At 44.4% G+C, this 24,756-nt stretch overlaps 1 protein-coding gene across 2 annotated transcripts; it reads right to left on the bottom strand.

Annotated features, from left to right (window-relative positions):
- Nucleotides 1–482: 482 nt before the first annotated feature.
- On the bottom strand, nucleotides 483–24,142 carry LOC120026732 (hippocalcin-like protein 1). Of its 2 annotated transcripts, none has more exons than XM_038971443.1 (4): nucleotides 24,047–24,142; nucleotides 17,305–17,586; nucleotides 6,796–6,901; nucleotides 483–5,690 (listed from the first exon to the last, which is right to left on the bottom strand). In XM_038971443.1, exons 1-4 carry the CDS (start codon nucleotides 24,140–24,142, stop codon nucleotides 5,593–5,595), a joined length of 582 nt encoding a protein of 193 aa, XP_038827371.1. In that variant the 3' UTR covers nucleotides 483–5,592. The 2 variants fall into 2 exon arrangements, with proteins under 2 accessions (XP_038827371.1, XP_038827372.1); XM_038971444.1 differs by having other exon boundaries at nucleotides 6,796–6,903; nucleotides 17,523–17,586.
- Nucleotides 24,143–24,756: the final 614 nt, after the last annotated feature.

Below are 24,756 nucleotides of genomic sequence, written 5' to 3'. Positions count from 1 at the left end.
CATTAATTAGGATTTCGGAAGATTTCAACATCAATTGTGTGTGTGTTTGTGTGTGTCGCAGTAACCATCATTTTCTGTCACACTTGAAATGCCTTTAAAATATCCCAGTGTAATGCCTCTGAGTGATGTTAGCACACACACACACACACACACACACACACACACACACACACACACACACACACACACACACACACACACACACACACACACACACACACACACACACACACACACACACACACACAAACACAAACACAGACACACCTCCTGTGTAGTAATAACAGTGTAAGACATGTCAGAGCACAATATGACTAAATGTTCAGAGAGAAATGGAGTCGAACTAAAAAATGATTTTCTTGTCGTCAGGAACAGTAAATGTGGTCTGTACATTTGACATTTTGCATTTTTACTCTAAACTCAACCAGAATCATAATTCTTAAAATGAACCCAAAGGAGAAAAAAACCCAGACACGCACATGTTTGAAATACATAAGGTATATTTGTCATTGATTCGGGTCAAAACAGGAAGTAACATGACAATCTTTGCTGGAGGTTTTCATGCAACAGAAAAAAATTAAGAAATAGGAGGTTTTTTAATGATCCACCTGAAGGTACCAGTTTTAGAGGCAGTGAGAATTGAAGAGGGGTAGGTAGGACGGTATAAAAGAGGGGTAGGTAGGACGGTATAGAAGAGGGGTAGGTAGGACGGTATAAAAGAGGGGTAGGTAGGACGGTATAGAAGAGGGGTAGGTAGGACGGTATAGAAGAGGGGTAGGTAGGACGGTATAGAAGAGGGGAAGGTAGGACGGTATAGAAGAGGGGTAGGTAGGACGCTATAGAAGAGGGGTAGGTAGAACGGTATAGAAGAGGGGAAGGTAGGACGGTATAGAAGAGGGGTAGGTGGGACGGTATAGAAGAGGGGAAGGTAGGACGGTATAGAAGAGGGGTAGGTAGGACGGTATAGAAGAGGGGAAGGTAGGACGGTATAGAAGAGGGGTAGGTAGGACGGTATAGAAGAGGGGAAGGTAGGACGGTATAGAAGAGGGGTAGGTAGGACGCTATAGAAGAGGGGTAGGTAGAACGGTATAGAAGAGGGGAAGGTAGGACGGTATAGAAGAGGGGTAGGTAGGACGGTATAGAAGAGGGGAAGGTAGGACGGTATAGAAGAGGGGTAGGTAGGACGCTATAGAAGAAGGGAAGGTAGGACGGTATAGAAGAGGGGTAGGTGGGACGGTATAGAAGAGGGGTAGGTAGGACGGTATATAAGAGGGGTAGGTAGGACGCTATAGAAGAGGGGTAGCCAGGACGGTATAGAAGAGGGGAAGGTAGGACGGTATAGAAGAGGGGTAGGTAGGACGGTAGAGAAGAGGGGAAGGTAGGACGGTATAGAAGAGGGGTAGGTAGGACGGTATAGAAGAGGGGTAGGTGGGACGGTATAGAAGAGGGGAAGGTAGGACGGTATAGAAGAGGGGTAGGTAGGACGCTATAGAAGAGGGGTAGGTAGGACGGTATAGAAGAGGGGTAGGTAGGACGGTATAGAAGAGGGGTAGGTAGGACGGTATAGAAGAGGGGTAGGTAGGACGGTATAGAAGAGGGGTAGGTAGGACGGTATAGAAGAGGGGTAGGTAGGACGGTATAGAAGAGGGGTAGGTAGGACGGTATAGAAGAGGGGAAGGTAGGACGGTATAGAAGAGGGGTAGGTAGGACGGTATAGAAGAGGGGTAGGTAGGACGGTATAGAAGAGGGGTAGGTAGGACGGTATAGAAGAGGGGTAGGTAGGACGCTATAGAAGAGGGGTAGGTGGGACGGTATAGAAGAAGGGAAGGTAGGACGGTATAGAAGAGGGGTAGGTAGGACGGTATCGAAGAGGGGAAGGTAGGACGGTATAGAAGAGGGGTAGGTAGGACGGTATAGAAGAGGGGTAGGTGGGACGGTATAGAAGAGGGGAAGGTAGGACGGTATAGAAGAGGGGTAGGTAGGACGCTATAGAAGAGGGGTAGGTAGGACGGTATAGAAGAGGGGAAGGTAGGACGGTATAGAAGAGGGGTAGGTAGGACGGTATAGAAGAGGGGAAGGTAGGACGGTATAGAAGAGGGGTAGGTAGGACGCTATAGAAGAGGGGTAGGTAGGACGGTATAGAAGAGGGGAAGGTAGGACGGTATAGAAGAGGGGTAGGTAGGACGGTATAGAAGAGGGGAAGGTAGGACGGTATAGAAGAGGGGTAGGTAGGACAGTATAGAAGAGGGGAAGGTAGGACGGTATAGAAGAGGGGAAGGTAGGACGGTATAGAAGAGGGGTAGGTAGAACGCTATAGAAGAGGGGAAGGTAGGACGGTATAGAAGAGGGGTAGGTAGGACGCTATAGAAGAGGGGTAGGTAGGACGGTATAGAAGAGGGGAAGGTAGGACGGTATAGAAGAGGGGTAGGTAGGACGCTATAGAAGAGGGGTAGGTAGGACGGTATAGGAGAGGGGTAGGTAGGACGGTATAGAAGAGGGGTGGGTAGGACGGTATAGAAGAGGGGTAGGTAGGACGGTATAGAAGAGGGGTAGGTAGGACGGTATAGAAGAGGGGTAGGTAGGACGGTATAGAAGAGGGGTAGGTAGGACGGTATAGAAGAGGGGTAGGTGGGACGGTATAGAAGAGGGGTAGGTGGGACGCAATAGAAGAGGGGTAGATAGGACGGTATAGAAGAGGGGTAGGTAGGACGGTATAGAAGATGGGTAGGTAGGACGGTATAGAAGAGGGGTAGGTAGGACGGTATAGAAGAGGGGTAGGTAGGACGGTATAGAAGACGGGAAGGTAGGACGGTATAGAAGAGGGGAAGGTAGGACGGTATAGAAGAGGGGTAGGTGGGACGATATAGAAGAGGGGTAGGTGGGACGGTATAGAAGAGGGGTAGGTGGGACGGTATAGAAGAGGGGTAGGTGGGACGGTATAGAAGAGGGGTAGGTAGGACGGTATAGAAGAGGGGTAGGTGGGACGGTATAGAAGAGGGGTAGGTGGGACGGTATAGAAGAGGGGTAGGTAGGACGGTATAGAAGAGGGGTAGGTGGGACGGTATAGAAGAGGGGTAGGTGGGATGGAATAGGGTTGCAAAATTCAAGTAACTTTTCCAAAATGTCCAGGGTTCTCCAGAAATCCCGGTTGGAAAAATTCCTTGAATCAGCAGGATAATCTGAGAATCTTCCTACTGAGGTTTCTGGAAAACATGTCCAATAATTTAGCAGCAGAGTAGCAGCGACTGTTCCTCATTCAACCACCAGGGGGCAGTGACACTGGGAGACCATTAGCAGAGGTGCAGTGCAGTATACATTCTGAAGTGTGCACTCCTTCAGAGCCCTATGGGGCACTTGGTCAAAAGTAGTGCACTATATAGGGAATAGGGTGTCATTTGGGACACTTATTCTTGGTGATCAGTGTCTTATTAAAACAACTCCTCTACCTACTGCCTGTTGGCTAAGTACACATAGGAAGATAACACAAACGCATCGGGATTGAGAATGATAATGAAGCCCTTAGTGTGTTCTCTATGTCTAGGAGACGAGGGACGGAAGGAGGGATGGAGGGGAGGGGTCTGTCTCAAAGTGGCACACACGGACACACACACACACACACACACACACACACACGAGTGCGCAAAGACGGGACATGCGTCTTCTGTGTGTGGTCTGGTAGACTACAGTAAGAGTGGTCTGGTAGATTACAGTAAGCGTTGTATGGTAGATTACAGTAAGAGTGGTCTGGTAGATTACAGTAAGAGTGGTCTGGTAGACTACAGTAAGAGTGGTCTGGTAGACTACAGTAAGTGTGGTCTGGTAGATTACAGTAAGAGTGGTCTGGTAGATTACAGTAAGCGTTGTCTGGTAGGCTACATTAAGCGTGGTCTGGTAAATTACAGTAAGAGTGGTCTGGTAGATTACAGTAAGCGTTGTCTGGTAGGCTACAGTAAGAGTGGTCTGGTAGGCTACAATAAGCGTTGTCTGATAGACTACAGTAAGAGTGGTCTGGTGGACTACAGGCTACTATCCGTTATTTTACCAGGTAAATTGACTGAGAACACGTTCTCATTTGCAGCAACGACCTGGGGAATAGTTACAGGGGAGAGGAGGGGGATGAATGAGCCAATTGTAGATTACAGTAAGAGTGGTCTGGTAGATTACAGTAAGAGTACAGCTGAAGAGAGAAAAACTACAAATCTTAATTTCTGTGTTTGTGTGTGTACCATGCAGTGTGGTGTGTGACAATGTGACGACTGTACTTTACTGCTCAGTGATGTAATAAAGTGTTTAAATAAATAACTTTTAAATGCTTATATTACATGTTAATAAACAACATTATTGATTAGACTGTTAAGTTAGCCTGGACATACACAAACTGTACACATGCATACTGTACACACATGCACACGCACGCACCCACACACACACACACACTCAGACATACACACACATACATGCATGCATGCATACACTTGTGGCGGCTCAAATGATATGATTTGCTGCTACCGGTTTCGATGCTCAAATGCATTATGGAATCAAATGTTCAAATTTTCCCAGTTTTCCTTCCATGCCGAGTTTTGAAATCTCAACTTTCCATCTTGGACAGATATAAGACAGACGGTGTCCAAAGACACGTCATTATCCGGGTATCTTTCTATATCTCTCTCGATCTTTCTTTCTTTCGATTCTTCTCCAGTATTGGGTTACGATCGTCTTCAATGGCAAATCAAAAATAAAACCACAATAATTAAAACAAATCAATATAAGTAAACAACATGGGGAAAACAATATTATGTAATAAAATAATAATACTCAATCAATAATTAAAAAAAAAAACAAATGGTATCTTCAACAGCTTTCTTTTCCCCCAGTGAAAGATCATATAGCAGGAAAATTCCCAACTCCTTTCCCTTCCCACTCTCATATTCCCTCTACGGAAAACCGCTACGGAATTCCCATATCAGATCAGAGCAAGCTCAGCTACATAATACTGCCTTCTGAATGCAACAAGAGTTATAAAAGACAGATATACTTGGCTATTCATTTTGTATGATGTCATAGATATATGCACTCTATACACACATAAACATGTAAGAGAATTGTAGAAGCTGTGCCTTGATTGGAGGCGAAAACAGAATCTATTGAACAGAATAATTAGAACACAGAGGGCCATGCATGGTTCTCAGGATGGAATGTTCCCTTAATTCTCTTCCCCCAAAATTCCCGACTTTGTAAAAAATGGTCGACGGACTTCCTGGCGCTGTGAGGCAGCGGAGCTCAGCAGAATTCCATCCTTCCAGATCCGGAGAGAGACGGGAAAACACGTCGGACAACGAAATGCCTTGGCAACGCCTTGTTTTTTGTATCCTCAGTTGTTGTCTTATCTTCTTAATAATAATCTATGCATGTCCCTTCTTTTCGTTTATATATATTTTTTAAATAAAATTAGAATGATTTTAGTTTTATCTCGTTTTAAAACTCTTCTTCCAACTTGTACAACAAAAAGATATGAGAGACGAGAACCATCATGCACTGATTTGAGCGTTTCCATAGCAACCGGGGTGGACATGGCAGGCCAGGTGGGCGGGATTAGAACTGGGAGGCGGAGCTGGGGTCACACTGGAGTAGCCGCACGATGGAAGGATCACTTTTGGCACCTTTAATGAACTCCTCCAGAGACAGTTTACCTGGGGGGGTAGAGAGAGATAGAAACAGAGAGAGAGACAGGGAGAGAGAGAGAGAGAGACAGAGAGAGAGACAGGGAGAGAGAAACACAGAGAGAGAGACAGGGAGAGAGAGAGAGAGAGACACACACAGAGAGAGAGACAGGGAGAGAGAGAGACACACAGAGAGAGAGACAGGGAGAGAGAGAGACAGGGAGAGAGAGAGAGACACACAGAGAGAGAGACAGGGAGAGAGAGAGACACACAGAGAGAGAGACAGGGAGAGAGAGACAGGGAGAGAGACAGACAGAGAGAGAGAGAGAGAGAGACACAGAGAGAGAGACAGGGAGAGAGAGAGAGACACAGAGAGAGAGACAGGGAGAGAGAAACACAGAGAGAGAGACAGGGAGAGAGAGAGAGAGAGACACACACAGAGAGAGAGACAGGGAGAGAGAGAGACACACAGAGAGAGAGACAGGGAGAGAGAGAGACAGGGAGAGAGAGAGAGACAGGGAGAGAGAGAGACACACAGAGAGAGAGACAGGGAGAGAGAGACAGGGAGAGAGAGAGAGAGAGAGAGAGACAGTGAGAGAGAGAGAGACAGGGAGAGAGAGAGAGACAGGGAGAGAGAGAGGCAGGGAGAGAGAGAGCGAGAGAGAGATAAAGGGAGAGAGCGAGAGACAGAGAGAGACAGTGAGAGACAGGGAGAGAGAGAGAGACAGGGAGAGAGAGAGGCAGGGAGAGAGAGAGCGAGAGAGAGATAAAGGGAGAGAGCGAGAGACAGAGAGAGAGAGAGGCAGGGAGAGAGAGAGCGAGAGAGAGACAGGGAGAGAGATAGAGAGAGAGAGAGAGAGAGAGAGAGAGAAAGGAAAAGAGATGCAGGGAGGGGAATATTAAAAGGGCACAGAGAAAAGAGAAAGAGAAAGTGGAAGAACAACAATAGAGAGAGAGTGAAAGAGAAACATTAGGTTCACTATGGGAAGAACTGAAATACTCATACAAATACTGTTCAGACGCACTCAAAACTATAACATGACAGTGACCCCAACCCATCCTCCCCCTTCATTTGTCCCTCCCTTCTCTTGTCTCTCCCTACCTTCCCTCCTCCCTCCCTTCCCCTCTCTCTCACCATCGTTGTTGAGGTCCATCTGTCTGAAGATCTTCTCTGTTCTCTTCTCTGGAGTAGACTCGTCCTCTGGCATCTTCATCACAGACGACACCATCTTATAAATGGCCTGATGGAGAGAGGGAGAGAGACAGAGAGAGAGAAAGAATGTAAAGAAAGAATTGTAGGATTTCTTGAACTGCCTGTTGAAGAGAGAATCGGCATTTTGTTAGGAGAAAATATAGACAGTAGATCTATCTGCAGATTATGTCCTGGTCTGTCATAATATAATAGAGACAGTAGATCTATCTCCAGATGATGTCCTGGTCTGTCATAATATAATAGAGACAGTAGATCTATCTCCAGATGATGTCCTGGTCTGTCATAATATAATAGAGACAGTAGATCTATCTCCAGATGATGTCCTGGTCTGTCATAATATAATAGAGACAGTAGATCTATCTCCAGATGATGTCCTGGTCTGTCATAATATAATAGAGACAGTAGATCTATCTGCAGATAATGTCCTGGTCTGTCATAATATAATAGAGACAGTAGATCTATCTGCAGATGATGTCCTGGTCTGTCATAATATAATAGAGACAGTAGATCTATCTCCAGATGATGTCCTGGTCTGTCATAATATAATAGAGACAGTAGATCTATCTCCAGATTATGTCCTGGTCTGTCATAATATAATAGAGACAGTAGATCTAGCTGGTCTGTCATAATATAATAGAGACAGTAGATCTATCTGCAGATTAAGTCCTTGTCTGTCATAATATAATAGAGACAGTAGATCTATCTCCAGATTAAGTCCTGGTCTGTCATAATATAATAGAGACAGTAGATCTATCGGCAGATTATGTCCTGGTCTGTCATAATATAATAGAGACAGTAGATCTACCTCCAGATGATGTCCTGGTCAGTCATAATATAAGAGAGTAAGAGCAGAGAGATAGGGTGGATGGTTTAAAGGGACGAGGGAGTGACAGCAGATAACAGAGGGGGAAATCCACTTGAGTCATTGCTGTAGGCTGAAGAGAGCAAAGCTTTCTGTATCGATCTCATCCGTCCTCTATCTGCGTATCACAAGACCCCCTGAGAGTAGTAAAGTGTGTCCCAAATGGCACCCTACTCCCTATATAGTACACTACTTTAGACCAGAGCCCTATTCCCTATATAGTGCACTACTTTAGACCAGAGCCCTATTCCCTATATAGTGCACTACTTTAAACCAGAGGCCTATTCCCTATATAGTACACTACTTTAGACCAGAGCCCTATGGGCCTTAAATAGGGACAGTGTTTTGGTCCAGCCCAGCACTAACACGCCTGATTCAGCTACGGCGTTGCTCTCCCCTGCCCCATAGGCTAACACAGAAAAGCGTAACTAATAATGGGTTGCACTTTTCGTCACAATATTGTTTTTAAACGTTTGTTTTAGGACTGATGCACTACTGGGTGTTCGGCTTAGTGCATTATTAATGTGAGCTATAGAAGACTTCTTCTAAAGTGCATTAATGTGGATGGATTTCAAAAAGGAGGCAAATAATTAATAGGAAAATATTTTGTCAAGGTTTGAGAGGACTAAATTTATAATTGGTCGCAATTTTTTATGAACTTTGCTAGCTAACGTTAGCATTGCTAGCTATTTGTTATGAACTTTTCAAGCTAACGTTAGCATTGCTAGCTATTTGTTATGAACTTTGCTGGCTAACGTTAGCATTGTTAGCTATTTTTATGAACTTTGCTAGCTAATGTTAGCACTGCTAGCTATTTGTTATGAACTTTTCAAGCTAACGTTAGCATTGCTAGCTAGTTTGTATGAACTTTGCTAGCGCTTGACCACATGACCACATTGCCATCTGTCTAAAGTACATTTTACAACATCATAATGATCTTTAATGATGGCAAAGTTGTTTCTTACAAATTATTTGCCTACTTTAGCAATGTAATCGTATTTCCAGGCCACTATAGTGTAGTTTTGATGAGACAGTCATTAGCCCCCATTCAGAATGACTTGGCACCAGTCACCTTTAGGAGGCGTTCTTATACCTGGAATCAGCAGTTAAAACATTAACAAAGCGGCCACCCGCCACCTATTTGGTAAATACAGTGGCTTGCGAAAGTATTCACCCCCTTGGCATTTTTCCTATTTTGTTGCCTTACAACCTGGAATTTAAAAATATTTTTTGGGGGTTTGTATCATTTGATTTACACAACATGCCTATAACTTTGAAGATGCAAAATATGTTTTATTGTGGAACAAACAAGAAATACGACAAAAAAAAACGGAAAACTTGAGCGTGCATAACTATTCACCCCCCCCAAAGTCAATACTTTGTAGATCCACCTTTTGCAGCAATTACAGCTGCAAGTCTCTTGGGGTATTTCTCTATAAGCTTGGCACATCTAGCTACTGGGATTTTTGCCCATTCGTCAAGGCAAAACTGCTCCAGCTCCTTCAAGTTGGATGGGTTCCGCTGGTGTACAGCAATCTTTACGTCATACCACAGATTCTCAATTGGATTGAGGTCTGGGCTTTGACCAGGCCATTCCAAGACATTTAAATGTTTCCCCTTAAACCACTCAAGTGTTGTTTTAGCAGTATGCTTAGGGTCATTGTACTGCTGAACCTCCGTCCCAGTCTCAAATCTCTGGAAGACTGAAACAGGTTTCCCTCAAGCATTTCCCTGTATTTAGCGCCATCCATCGTTCCTTCAATTCTGACCAGTTTCCCAGTCCCTGCCGATGAAAAACATACCCACAGCATCATGCTGCCACCACCATGCTTCACTGTGGGGATGGTATTCTCGGGGTGATGAGAGGTGTTGGGTTTGCGCCATATATAGCGTTTTCCTTGATGGCCAAAAAGCTCAATTTTTGTCTCATCTGACCAGAGTACCTTCTTCCATATGTTTGGGGAGTCTCCCACATGCCTTTTGGCAAACACCAAACGTGTTTGCTTATTTTTTTCTTGAAGCAATGGCTTTTTTTTCTGGCCACTCTTCCATAAAGCCCAGCTCTGTGGAGTGTACGGCTTAAAGTCGTCTATGGACAGATACTCCAATCTCCGCTGTGGAGCTTTGCAGCTCCTTCAGGGTTAACGTTGGTCTCTTTGTAGCCTCTCTGATTAATGCCCTCCTTGCCTGGTCCGTGAGTTTTGGTGGGCGGCCCTCGCTTGGCAGGTTTGTTGTGGTGCAATATTCTTTCCATTTTTTAATAAAGTATTTAATGGTGCTCCGTGGGATGTTCAAAGATTCTGATATTTTTTTATAACCCAGCCCTGATCTGTAATTCTCCACAACTTAGTCCCTGCCCTGTTTGGAGAGCTCCTTGGTCTTCATGGTGCCGCTTGCTTGGTGGTGCCCCTTGCTTAGTGGTGTTGCAGACTCTGAGGCCTTTCAGAACAGGTGTATATATACTGAGATAATGTGACACTTAGATTGCACACAGGTGGACTTTATTTAACTAATTATGGGACTTCTGAAGGTAATTGGCTGCACCAGATCTTATTTAGGGGCTTCATAGCAAAGGGTGTGAATACATATGCACGCACCACTTTTCCATTTAGTTTTTTGGGGGAATTTTTTGAAACAAGTAATTTTTTTCATTTCACTCCACCAATTTGGACTATTTTGTGTATGTCCAATACATGAAATCCAAATAAAATCCATTTAAATTACAGGTTGTAATGCAACAAAATAGGAAAAACGCCAAGGGGGATGAATACATTTGCAAGGCACTGTAAATCAATCAATTCTAATTAGCACATGTAGGAGATGGTGCTGTAGAAACGTAACCACTTTCACATTTGTAGACAGAGCTATGAATGCAAGGAATGACCATCCAAGATAGTGTTTGTTTCCGTTTACTTTGTTTACAAACACTGAAGCAAAACAAGCTTATACTTTGGTTTCTAACGGGACATTTTATAAGTTATATATTTTAATAATCAATGGGTACATATCATTAATTTATAGATCAAAACATTCATGTAGCAACTGCTGACTTCCCCTTTAAGAACGTTCATAACAATGGCATGACGCTACCGAGTGACAGGGGGGGTGCAACCCATGAATAATAACTAGAATAATTTGAATGTTGTTACCACAGCGTAGCACCTGAAGCAATATCATATTACCTTTAAAAAATGAGTGTTTCGTTGAGTTTCTTTTGTCCAACAAGGACATGTCATGCTATCACAAGTGGCAAACTGAAATACCAGACTCTTGAAAGATGAATGTCACAGCTAAGGGCCATTGTTGTTCGTTCCAGGTATTTTCAAGTCCAACATTTATTACATTCAGTTGAAGGATGTTCTCAAATCTGACTGCGTCTTTTACGCAATAACCAGTTGCTGGGAAAACGACCAGATGTGATGTTGTGATATTGGTTAGGGAGACATTTGCTGTTGTCTATGCCAGAGAGAAGTGTGGCAGCGACAGAGAGGCCAAACTTTTGTGACGCACAATCACACACTCATTATTTTCACAACTCAGTTCACAAGGATTTCCTAATAATGTTTACAGGGTAACTCCCTTCTTCCTCTGTCTTTATCTGTCCCTCTCTATCTTCACCCCCTTCATCACCCCTCATCCAACTCTCACAAATCTATATCTCTCCCCCCCTCCACACTTAGTGATAATAGTGTGGCCTCTCCTCTCCTCTCTCTTATCTCATCCTCTTCTCCTCACACTCTCCTCCCTCACGCTCTTCTCTCCTCTGCCTGTCTCCTTCCTCTCCTCTCCCTCTCTCCTCCCCTCCGTCTCTCCTCCTCTCATTCAGCAGAGCATAACCAGGGGATAATCCCAGTATTCTGCACACTGAGGGATAAACCCTGGTTAAATTTAACTCACTAATCCTGGAGCACACAGTGCATGTAGCTGTCCATGCTCTCAGAACAGTACAGAACCCGTGTCTGTCTGTCTGTCTGTCTGTCTGTCTGTCTGTCTGTCTGTCTGTCTGTCTGTCTGTCTGTCTGTCTGTCTGTCTGTCTGTCTGTCTGTCTGTCTGTCTGTCTTTCTCTCTCTGTCTGTCTGTCTTTCTCTCTCTGTCTGTCTGTCTTTCTCTCTCTGTCTGTCGCTGTCTGTGTGTCTGTCTCTTTCTCTGTCTCTTTTCTCTCTTGTTACTCACTCCTTCGGCTAAACATGGTGAATAACGTAATAACTGACACCAAATATTAAAGGCCATTCCTATCTAACCTCTTTACTGGCCAGCTAAAATACAAGCACCCTGTCAACATGCCTGCAAAGGAAGGGTATACTACTGGAAACTTTCTAAATTTGCCAGTAAACTACCAGAATGTTGGTAAAGTTCAAAGACATTTAGTGACCCTTTTGGGTACTTCAGCTGATCACAGATGTCTGTATTAATCTCTGGCCCTTCGTGTGGCCTTATCGCATGTAAAATATATGAAATATTAAAAATATTATATAAAATAGAAAGACAAAGCTGTAAAACATCTTAAATATAAACCATCAACCTAGTGATTACCATTAGTGTTTAGGGGGGGGTTTCAGTGTGAAATATCCTTAATATTTTGTGTTTTATTTTACTGTGTCAATATGTATTTGTTGTCAATGTTTCGGTATCAAAATGGTTGCAGTTGTGAAAGAGTTCATGTGAAATAATGCCATTGTTGATTCAATGCTTTTTTTCATTCATTAGGCTATTTTCTCTTGAACCGTATTGTCTATCTATTAAAAACTCAATGACACTGATAAAATCAATTATTTATTTAACTAGGAAAGCCAGTTGAGAACAAATTCTTATTTTCAATGACGGCCTAGGAATAGTGGGTTAACTGCCTTGTTCAGGGGTAGAATGACAGATTTTTACCTTGTCAGTTCAGGGATTTGATCCAGCAACCTTTACGGTTTCTAGTCCAACACTCTAACCACTAGGCTACCTGCTGACCCGAATACTATACATTAACATATATATATATTTTATAAGTTATTCAAGTATAAATTCCCAAAATGCATGATAAGATTGCCATAGATGTTCTGTTAATTAGCAAATTTACTGAAGATTGTTAACTTTGGTAAAATACCAGTAGCTTTGTAACCATAGTTGTTCCTGAGTGTCCCCATTGGGGGGGCGGGGGGGGGGGGGGGGGGGGGTTAGGGTTAGGGGGGGTATTCTCACTTCTCTGTCTGTCAATCTAAGTATCCTTTATCCGTTGAGACTGGACCTTTAAACTGGAATTAGAAGAGGTACAACACCACCGTGTCCTAAATCTAAAATATTGGCAAGTTTCCCTGTTTAAATCATCCGTCAGATGGTGACGGTTTCATGGCCTGCATGGTTTATGACTTAAAATGTCTATTTGTTTATGGGACGTCCAAATTCTCAAAGGTTCAATGATTATCAAGGGTCTACTTTAGCACACCCAGATTCTGTTTGATGGGTAATTCTCAGAGTAACAGGGACAACAAAACGACTTATCGGGCCATATGGCAGAGAGTTGATTGCCCAATCCTGATACCATTCATATTTCCAATTTCCCCAAAAATAGACAACTTGCCAAATACTACCTGCATTTTTATCTAAATTACACAGCTCGATTCACTCAGGTCATGGTTTAAAAATGCCTATTTTTGAACAAACACATTTTTACTTTTCCATGAGACTAGCTGTTTAATTGTCCCATATGGCCCACGATACAGCAAATCAGATCTGGCCATGGCTAGGTCAGCCAATCAAGTTAGACTTGGTTAGTTTCATGATCAGTTAAATTGGGAAGTACGGGCTTTATTCTGCACAGGCCAAAAACATTAAGGTATCATCCCAAATGGCACCCTATTCCCTATGGGCCCAAGTCAAAAGTAGTGCACAACAAAAGGGAATAGGGATGATGCTCGTACCATAAAAGTTCAAATACAGTTGAAGTCGGAAGTTTACATGCACCTTAGCCAAATACATTTAAACTCCGTTTTTCACAATTCCTGACATTTAATCCTAGTAAAAATTCCCTGTTTTAGGTCAGTTAGGATCACCATTTTATTTTAAGAATGTGAAATGTCAGAATAATAGTAGAGATTTATTTCAATTTTTGGAATTTTGGCCCATTCCTCCTGACAGAGCTAATGTGACTGAGTCAGGTTTGTAGGCCTCCTTGCTCGCACACGCTTTTTCAGATCTGCCCACACATTTTCTATAGGATTGAGGTCAGGGCTTTGTGATGGCCACTCCAATACCTTAACTTTGTTGTCCTTAAGCCATTTTGCCACAACTTTGGAAGCATGCTTGGGGTCATTGTCCATTTGTCCATCATTTTACTACCTCATGATGCCATCTATTTTGTGAGGTGCACCAGTCCCTCCTTCAGCAACGCACCCCCACAACTTGATGCTGCCACCGCCGTGCTTCACGGTTGGGATGGTGTTTTTCGGCTTGCAAGCCTCCCCCTTTTCCCTCCAAACATAACGATGGTCATTATGGCCAAACAGTTCTATTTTTGTTTCATCAGACCAGAGGACATTTCTCCAAAAAGTACGATCTTTGTCCCCATGTGCAGTTGCAAACCGTAGTCTGGATTTTTTATGGCGGTTTTGGAGCAGTGGCTTCTTCCTTGCTGAGCGGCCTTTCAGTTTATGTCGATATAGGACTCGTTTTACTGTGGATATAGATACTTTTGCACCTGTTTCCTCCAGCATCTCACAAGGTCCTTTGCTGTTGTTCTGGGATTGATTTGCACTTTTCGCACCAAAGTATGTTCATCTCTAGGAGACAGAATGCGTCTCCTTCCTGATTACGGCTGTGTGGTCCCATGGTGTTTACACTTGCGTACTATTGTTTGTACAGATGAACGTGGTACCTTCATGTGTTTAAAAATGGCTCCCAAGGATGAACCAGACTTGTGGAGGTCTACAATATTTTTCCTGAGGTCTTGGCTGATATCTTTTGATTTTCCCATGATGTCAAGCAAAGAGGCACTGAGTTTGAAGGTAGGCCTTGAAATACATCCACAGGTACGCCTCCAATTGACTCAAATTATGTCAATTAGCCTATCAGAAGCTTCTAAAGCCATGACATCCTTTTCTGGAATTTTCCAAGCTGTTTAAAGGCACAGTCAACTTCTGACCCACTGGAATTGTGATACAGTGAATTATAAGTGAAATAATCTGTCTGTAAACAATTTTAGGAAGAATTACTTGTGTCATGCACAAAGTAGATGTCCTAACCGACTTGCCAAAACGATAGTTTGTTAACAAGAAATGTGTGGATTGGTTGAAAAATGTGTTTTAATGACTCCAACCTAAGTGTATGTAAACTTCCTACTTCAACTGTAAGTAGTTCAGGGTAACAGCTAGTAGCACAGGTCTAACACTATACTACAGTAGGCCTCTGCTATTGTAGGTTAAGACAACAATGACCAGTTTGCCTCGAAATTGGAGGGTAAAATACAACTTTCTTTCATTGAACTACATATAGCTCACACCAAAACTGTCTCCCAGTTTCCTCTGTTCTCCTGTAGGATCTCCATCCCTTCATTACAACTGGTGTGTCTATTGTCCTGTAGGATCTCCATCCCTACATTATAACTGGTGTGTCTATTGTCCTGTAGGATCTCCATCCCCTCATTATAACTGGTGTGTCTATTGTCCTGTAGGATCTCCATCCCTTCATTATAACTGGTGTGTCTATTGTCCTGTAGGATCTACATCCCTTCATTATAACTGGTTTGTCTATCGTCCTGTAGGATCTCCATCCCTTCATTATAACTGGTGTGTCTATTGTCCTGTAGGATCTACATCCCTTCATTATAACTGGTGTGTCTATTGTCCTGTAGGATCTACATCCCTTCATTATAACTGGTTTGTCTATCGTCCTGTAGGATCTCCATCCCTTCATCATGATTGGTGTGTCTGTTCATCAATTGTTCAGGGGTGGCAGGTAGCCTAGTGGTTAGAGCTTTGGGCCAGTAACCGAAAGGTTGCTAGATCGAATCCCTGAGCTGACAAGGTAAAAACCTGTCGTTCTGCCCCTGAACAAGGCAGTTAACCCACTGTTCCTCCGGTAGGCCGTCATTGTAAATAAGAATTTGTTCTTAACTGACTTGCCTAGTTAAATAAAGGTTAAATAAAAGAGCTTAAATTGTCCTGTAAAGAGCTTTACAGATACCCAGCCTAAAACCCCAAAGAGCTTTACAGATACCCAGCCTAAAACCCCAAAGAGCTTTACAGATACCCAGCCTAAAACCCCAAAGAGCTTTACAGATACCCAGCCTAAAACCCCAAAGAGCTTTACAGATACCCAGCCTAAAACCCCAAAGAGCTTTACAGATACCCAGCCTAAAACCCCAAAGAGCTTTACAGATACCCAGCCTAAAACCCCAAAGAGCTTTACAAATACCCAGCCTAAAACCCCAAAGAGCTTTACAGATACCCAGCCTAAAACCCCAAAGAGCTTTACAGATACCCAGCCTAAAACCCCAAAGAGCTTTACAGATACCCAGCCTAAAACCCCAAAGAGCTTTACAGATACCCAGCCTAAAACCCAAAGAGCTTTACAGATACCCAGCCTAAAACCCCAAAGAGCTTTACAGATACCCAGCCTAAAACCCCAAAGAGCTTTACAGATACCCAGCCTAAAACCCCAAAGAGCTTTACAGATACCCAGCCTAAAACCCCAAAGAGCTTTACAGATACCCAGCCTAAAACCCCAAAGAGCTTTACAGATACCCAGCCTAAAACCCCAAAGAGCTTTACAGATACCCAGCCTAAAACCCCAAAGAGCTTTACAGATACCCAGCCTAAAACCCCAAAGAGCTTTACAGATACCCAGCCTAAAACCCCAAAGAGCTTTACAGATACCCAGCCTAAAACCCCAAAGAGCTTTACAAATACCCAGCCTAAAACCCCAAAGAGCTTTACAGATACCCAGCCTAAAACCCCAAAGAGCTTTACAGATACCCAGCCTAAAACCCCAAAGAGCTTTACAGATACCCAGCCTAAAACCCCAAAGAGCTTTACAGATACCCAGCCTAAAACCCCAAAGAGCTTTACAGATACCCAGCCTAAAACCCCAAAGAGCTTTACAGATACCCAGCCTAAAACCCCAAAGAGCTTTACAGATACCCAGCCTAAAACCCCAAAGAGCTTTACAGATACCCAGCCTAAAACCCCAAAGAGCTTTACAGATACCCAGCCTAAAACCCCAAAGAGCTTTACAGATACCCAGCCTAAAACCCCAAAGAGCAAGCAATGCAGATGCAAAAGCAGAAGCACAGTGGGAAAACTCAGCGGAAGACAGGAACCTAGAGAGGAACAAGGAGGAAGTCTTCATCCACTTTTGAATGAGAAGCATTGACTACAGATAACGAGCTGGGCAAGCTGGAGCAGAAACTGAAGTGGACCGTCTCACCTGTACAACCTCCACCAGGACTACAAATCCCATGTCTCACCTGTATGACTTCCATCAGGACTACACATCCGATGTCTCACCTGTACGGCCTACATCAGGACTACAAATCCCATGTCTTACGTGTACGACTTCCACCAGGACTACAAATCCCATGTCTCACCTGGACGATCTCCAGCATCTCATCACGGCTGATGTACCCATTCCCATCCAGGTCATACATGCTGAAGGCCCACTTCAGTTTCTGCTCCAGCTTTCCCCGTGACGTGACACTCAGCGCGATGATGAACTCCCGGAAGTCGATGGTTCCGTCGCTGTTGGTGTCAAACGTTCGGAAGACGTGCTCGGCGAACTTGGAGGCATCTCCGTACGGGAAGAAATTGGCGTAGATCTTCTTAAACTCCTCTACGTTCAGGTTGCCGCTGGGACAGTCCTTTAGGAAGCCCTAGGGGGGATGGAGGGAGAAACAATATTCAATATATGGTATGTCATAGAATGACCTATTCTAGTCTGAGAGAGAGAGATGGAGGATGTTATATTTGGCCCTAAACAGAGAGTATACAGTGGCAGAATACCTGACCATTGTGACTGACCCAAAATGTATTAAAGCTTTGACTATGTACAGACTCAGTGAGCATTGCCTTGCTATTGATGAAAGTAGGCAGACATGGCTCTCAAGAGAACACTGCCCACAAAATGAGGTGGAAACTGAGCTGCACTTCCTAACCTCCTGCCAAATGTTTGACCATATTAGAGATACACATTTCCCTCAGATTACACAGATCCACAAAAAAAAAGATTTTGAAAACAAATGCAATTTTGATAAACTCACATATCTATTGGGTGAAATACCACAGTGTGCCATCACAGTAGCAATATTTGTGACCTGTTGCCACAAGAAAAGGGCAACCAGTGAAGAACAAACACCATTGTAAATACAACCCATATGTGTTTATTTATTTTACCTGTGTACTTTAACTATTTGCACATCATTACAACACTACATATAGACATAATATGACATTTGAAATGTGTGTATTCTTTTGGAACTTTTATGAGTGTAATGTTTACTGTTAATGTGTTATTGTTAATTTCACTTTTGTTTATTATCTATTTCACTTGCTTTGGCAACCGTGCCAATAAAACCCCTTGAATTGAAATGGAACATTTTCAATTGGGGGATGACAATGTACTTGTTAACGGTAAGCAATATGTTGATAACTGGTAATGTACCCAATCATTTCATAGAAAAAAAATCAGTCATTAAATTAAATGACATGCCATTTTAACCCTGCCAGTCCAAACCAACATCCTATCACATCTAACAGATTACATAGATAATGAGCATGGCTTTAGGACAAACCCAGTGATGTCAATGAAGACACAAAATACATTCACTACGGCCTTCTGGGATAATGTATGTGACAATAGGACACATTTATTACACCCCCCCAGGCGATAAAGAGACACGGAGATTCACCACAAAACACACCTATTTTTATAATGACGCAACAACCATAACTATATCACAATATAATCTTGGCCATTATGTTATTTCACACTAAAGTTGTGTAGATCCACTGCCAACACCAGCAGAGAGTATAACCCTAATAGAGAGGTGGACAGGTTAAAGGTTAAAGCAGAGACGTTTATGTCCCAACATGAATCTATGACAACATTACAACAGTGTTAAAACACCACAGTGTTGATCTACTGCTGCTGGACATAGCAGGCCATACAGTCCCAGGCTGCACCCTATCCATACATAGTGTACTACTTTTGACCAGAGCCAAAAGGGACCAGAACATACTGTATAGGGTGATATTTGGGATGCACACCCAGCCTGTTAATCCAGGAGGAGGGAAGAGGAAGGAGACGGATAGACGACACCCCCAGGCTGTTAATCCAGGAGGAGGAAGGAGACAGATAGACGACACCCCCAGCCTGTTAATCCAGGAGGAGGAAGGAGACAGATAGACGACACCCCCAGCCTGTTAATCCAGGAGGAGGGAAGAGGAAGGGGACAGATAGACGACACCCCCAGCCTGTTAATCCAGGAGGAGGGAAGAGGAAGGAGACAGATAGACGACACCCCCAGCCTGTTAATCCAGGAGGAGGGAAGAGGAAGGGGACAGATAGACGACACCCCCAGCCTGTTAATCCAGGAGGAGGGAAGAGGAAGGAGACAGATAGACGACACCCCCAGCCTGTTAATCCAGGAGGAGGAAGGAGACAGATAGACGACACCCCCAGCCTGTTAATCCAGGAGGAGGGAAGAGGAAGGAGACAGATAGACGACACCCCCAGCCTGTTAATCCAGGAGGAGGGAAGAGGAAGGGGACAGATAGGGGACCCACCCTGCCTGTTAATCCAGGAGGAGGAAGGAGGAAGGGGACAGATAGACGACACCCCCAGCCTGTTAATCCAGGAGGAGGAAGGAGGAAGGAGACAGATAGACGACACCCCCAGCCTGTTAATCCAGGAGGAGGAAGGAGACAGATAGACACCCCCAGCCAGTTAATCCAGGAGGAGGGAAGAGGAAGGAGCCAGATAGACGACACCCCCAGCCTGTTAATCCAGGAGTAGGGAAGAGGAAGGAGACAGATAGACGACACCCCCAGCCAGTTAATCCAGGAGGAGGAAGGAGACAGATAGACGACACCCCCAGCCTGTTAATCCAGGAGGAGGGAAGAGGAAGGAGCCAGATAGACGACACCCCCAGCCTGTTAATCCAGGAGGAGGAAGGAGACAGATAGACGACACCCCCAGCCTGTTAATCCAGGAGGAGGAAGGAGACAGATAGACGACACCCCCAGCCTGTTAATCCAGGAGGAGGGAAGAGGAAGGAGCCAGATAGACGACACCCCCAGCCTGTTAATCCAGGAGTAGGGAAGAGGAAGGAGACAGATAGACGACACCCCCAGCCTGTTAATCCAGGAGGAGGGAAGAGGAAGGAGACAGATAGACGACACCCCCAGCCTGTTAATCCAGGAGGAGGAAGGAAGAAGGAGATAGACGATAGTGCCATATGCTTGCTGTTATGTTGCTCAGAGCACCATGATGTTTCTTCCACCATAAGAACATGTCTGGTCCAAATCTCAGCATGAGGTGACAGTTGACCGATGAACTGCCTCATCAACAGTGTGTGTGTGTGTGTGTGTGTGTGTGTGTGTGTGTGTGTGTGTGTATATACGTGCCCGTATGTATATACAGTACCAGTCAAAAGTCTGGACACACCTACTCATTCAAGGATTTTTCTTAATTTGTCACAATTTTCTACATTGTAGAATAATAGTGAAGACATCAACACTATGAAATAACACATATGGAATAATGTAGTAACCAAAAAAAGTGTTAAACAAACCAAAATATATTTCATATTTGAGATTCTACAAAGTAGCCACCCTTTGCCTTGATGACAGCTTTACACACTACTGCATTTAATACTAGTGCTACTACTAGTACTAGTAATACTACTACTGTTTTATATTGATTATTATGTAACCTTTATTTAACTAGGCAAGACATTTAAGAACAAATTCTTAGTTACATTGAAGTTCTACCGGGGAACAGTGAGTTAACTGCCTTGTCCAGGGGAACAGTGGGTTAACTGCCTTGTTCAGGGGAACAGTGGGTTAACTGCCTTGTTCAGGGGAACAGTGGGTTAACTGCCTTGTTCAGGGGAACAGTGGGTTAACTGCCTTGTTCAGGGGAACAGTGGGTTAACTGCCTTGTTCAGGGGAACAGTGGGTTAACTGCCTTGTTCAGGGGAACAGTGGGTTAACTGCCTTGTTCAGGGGAACAGTGGGTTAACTGCCTTGTTCAGGGGAACAGTGGGTTAACTGCCTTGTTCAGGGGAACAATGGGTTAACTGCCTTGTTCAGGGGAACAGTGGGTTAACTGCCTTGTTAAGGGGCAGAACCACAGATTTATACCTTGTCAGCTCAGAGATTCGTTCCAGCAACCTTTCAGTTACTGGCCCAACGCTCTAACCACTAGACTACCTGCTGCCCCAATACTACTACTGCTACTACTGTTACTACTGCTACTACTACTACTGCCGCTACTGCTACTGCTACTACTACTACTACTACTGTTACTACTGTTACTACTACTACTGCCGCTACTGTTACCACTACTACTACTACTACTACTACTACTGCTACTACTACTGTTACTACTGCTACTACTACTACTGCCGCTACTGCTACTGCTACTACTACTACTACTACTGTTACTACTGTTACTACTACTACTGCCGCTACTGTTACCACTACTACTACTACTACTACTACTACTGCTACTACTACTGTTACTACTGTTACTACTACTACTGCCGCTACTGTTACTGCTACTACTACTGTTACTCCAACCACTAGACTACCTGCTGGTTACTGGCCCAACGCTCTAACCACTAGACTACCTGCTGGTTACTGGCCCAACGCTCTAACCACTAGACTACCTGCTGGTTACTGGCCCAACGCTCTAACCACTAGACTACCTGCTGGTTACTGGCCCAACACTCTAACCACTAGGCTACCTGCTGGTTACTGGCCCAACGCTCTAACCACTAGGCTACCTGCTGGTTACTGGCCCAACGCTCTAACCACTAGGCTACCTGCCGCCCCAATACTACTACTACTACTACTACTACTACTACTACTACTACTACTACTGCTACTGCTACTGCTACTACTACTACTACTACTACTACTACTACTGCCGCTACTGTTACTGCTACTACTACTGTTACTCCAACCACTAGACTACCTGCTGGTTACTGGCCCAACGCTCTAACCACTAGACTACCTGCTGGTTACTGGCCCAACGCTCTAACCACTAGACTACCTGCTGGTTACTGGCCCAACGCTCTAACCACTAGACTACCTGCTGGTTACTGGCCCAACACTCTAACCACTAGGCTACCTGCTGGTTACTGGCCCAACGCTCTAACCACTAGGCTACCTGCTGGTTACTGGCCCAACGCTCTAACCACTAGGCTACCTGCCGCCCCAATACTACTACTACTACTACTACTACTGCTACTACTGCTACTACTACTGCTACTACCACCACCACCACCACCACCACCACCACCACCACCACCACCACCACCACCACCACCACCACCACCACCACCACCACCACTACTACTACGAATGTTGTAGATAATAATTGTCCCATCAACAATCATCCATATTAGCAAACATATTTAATTTCAAACTTCACATTTCTCTAGTAGGACCCTGTAGGTTATTCATCGTAATACCAGCTATAAAAGTGGCCGGTTAGGTCAGTTTATCGTCCCAGCTCTACTTTATCTGCCATACGAGGCTGAGGGAGGTTAAATATCACGTAGACACATGATGTCATTTAAAAAGGTAATTACATTATAGACGCCAAGTGGTCTCTCTTTCCTGGTATTACAGTATAGGGATGGAAGATGTTCAGGAGCCTGTTGGTATCAGACTTGATGCACCGGTACATCTTGCTGTGCGGAGGCAGAGAGAAGAGTCTTTGGCTTGGGTGGATGGAGTCTTTAACAATTTTCTGGGCCTTCCTTTCACACAGCCTGATATAGAGGCCCTGGATGGCAGGGAGATCGGTCCCAGTGAAGTGGCGGCAGGTAGCCTTGTGGTTAGAGCGTTGGGCCAGTAATCGAAAGTTTGCTAGATCAAATCCCTGAGCTGACAAGGTCAAGATCACTGGCCTCTGGATGTAAGTTTTCCTGCTTGGTTATAGCCTCGTACAGTTTGATAAATGCCAGCTTGTTATTTGTCTTGAGGTGGAACGTATACAGCAGTCACAATAACAGCTGAAAAGTCCCTCGGGCATTTGACCATCAGGTTTTCCAAGACGGGTGAACACACTTCTACCGCGCTGGAGTCAGCTTGTTGTTGATGAAGAAGCAAACCCCCCCCACCCCCCCGCCCCCTCGACTCCACTGTCCTGTCAGCATGGTGAATGGAGAATCCATCAAGTTGGATAGCCATGGGGGGTATCTTGTCCGACAGCCATGTTTCAGAAAAGCAGAGGATATTGCAGTTTAGAGAGTCCCGTTGGATCAGAGGTCATCCATTTTATTATCAAGTGGCTGTACATTAGCCAATAGAATGGAGGGAAGAGGTGGCTGGTTTTCCCTTCCCTGGAGGTCATCCATTGTATTATCAAGTTCCTATGGCCAGTAGAATTGTTTTGGCTCTCGTTGGTGGTAGGAAGAGTGGACCAAAGCGCAGCGTGGAAAGTGTTCATGATTCTTTTATCTCAAAAAACACTCAAACAAAATAACAAACGAGAAAATGAAAGCGCTCAGTTCTGTCAGGCAGAAAACACGAAACAGAAAACAAGATCCCACAAAACCCAAAAAGGGAAATGACAACTCATATATGATCCCCAATCAGAGACGACGATAGACAGCTGCCTCTGATTGGGAAACACACGCGGCCAAAAACAAAGAAATAGAAAACATAGACTTTCCCACCCGAGTCACACCCTGACCTAACCAGAGAATAATAAGGATCTCTAAGGTCAGGGCGTGACAAGAATGGAGGGAAGAGGTGGCCGGTTCTCCCTTCAGCTTAATCTCACCAGGATCCCCCCCCCCCCCCTCTGGCCTCTGTAACGTTAGCTGTCCCTCTTTGGTAGCTTGAACATTGAGTTGGGAATTCCAGAAAGCGTCCAGGGCGAACTTGAAGCCGAAGGTAAGTAGCTGCCTATCTGATGTTCAAACCTTCTTGTCGTTTGTATGAAATGATAGCGGATACATTTAGAGAAAATCCAGTATAGCACCATCTTATCTGTGTGTGTGTGTGTGTGTGTGTGTGTGTGTGTGTGTGTGTGTGTGTGTGTGTGTGTGTGTGTGTGTGTGTGTGTGTGTGTGTGTGTGTGTGTGTGTGTGTAGTGACCTTGTACCACTCCTGTAGTTCGTGGTCGGAGAACTCCGTGTTCTCTCTCAGGTCCTGAAGCATCTCTGGCCGTAGCTTGCTGTTCTGTTTCCCCATGGCAACGACGCAACACCGTGGCGACACACACTCGGTCTCAGTGGCAACAACACCTACCAGGCCCCTGGTCACAACCTGCCAATCACAGAGAAGAGAGAGTGTGAGTGACCAATCACAGAGAAGAGAAAGAGAGCGAGTAACCAATCACAGAGGACAGAAAGACTAGAGAGAAAAGGTCAGCGACACAATTAAATCAGGAAGCAATCTGAAACCAAATAATAAATGACAGAAGTGTCTATGGGCTGTAACCATGACAACAGGGGTCTGCTGTCCAATCACAGATCATCCCTTCAGTGGCTTTCAGAAAGTACTCACACCTCTTGATGTTTTCCACATGTTGTTGTGTTACGTCCTACATTTAAAATGACAAGACTTGAAAATGGCTGTCCAGCAATCATCAACAACCACAGAGCTTGAAGAAATAAAAAAAGAATAACGTGTACATTTTGTACAATCCAGGTGTGTAAAGCTCTTACAGACTTACCCAGAAAGACTCACAGCTCTTACAGACTTACCCAGAAAGACTCACAGCTCTTACAGACTTACCCAGAAAGACTCACAGCTCTTACAGACTTACCCAGAAAGACTCACAGCTCTTACAGACTTACCCAGAA

The sequence above is a fragment of the Salvelinus namaycush genome, chromosome 32 (genome assembly GCF_016432855.1).
Source record: "Salvelinus namaycush isolate Seneca chromosome 32, SaNama_1.0, whole genome shotgun sequence".
NCBI classification, from domain to species: Eukaryota; Metazoa; Chordata; class Actinopteri; order Salmoniformes; family Salmonidae; genus Salvelinus; species Salvelinus namaycush.
This window is presented reverse-complemented; position numbering and strand designations above follow the sequence as displayed.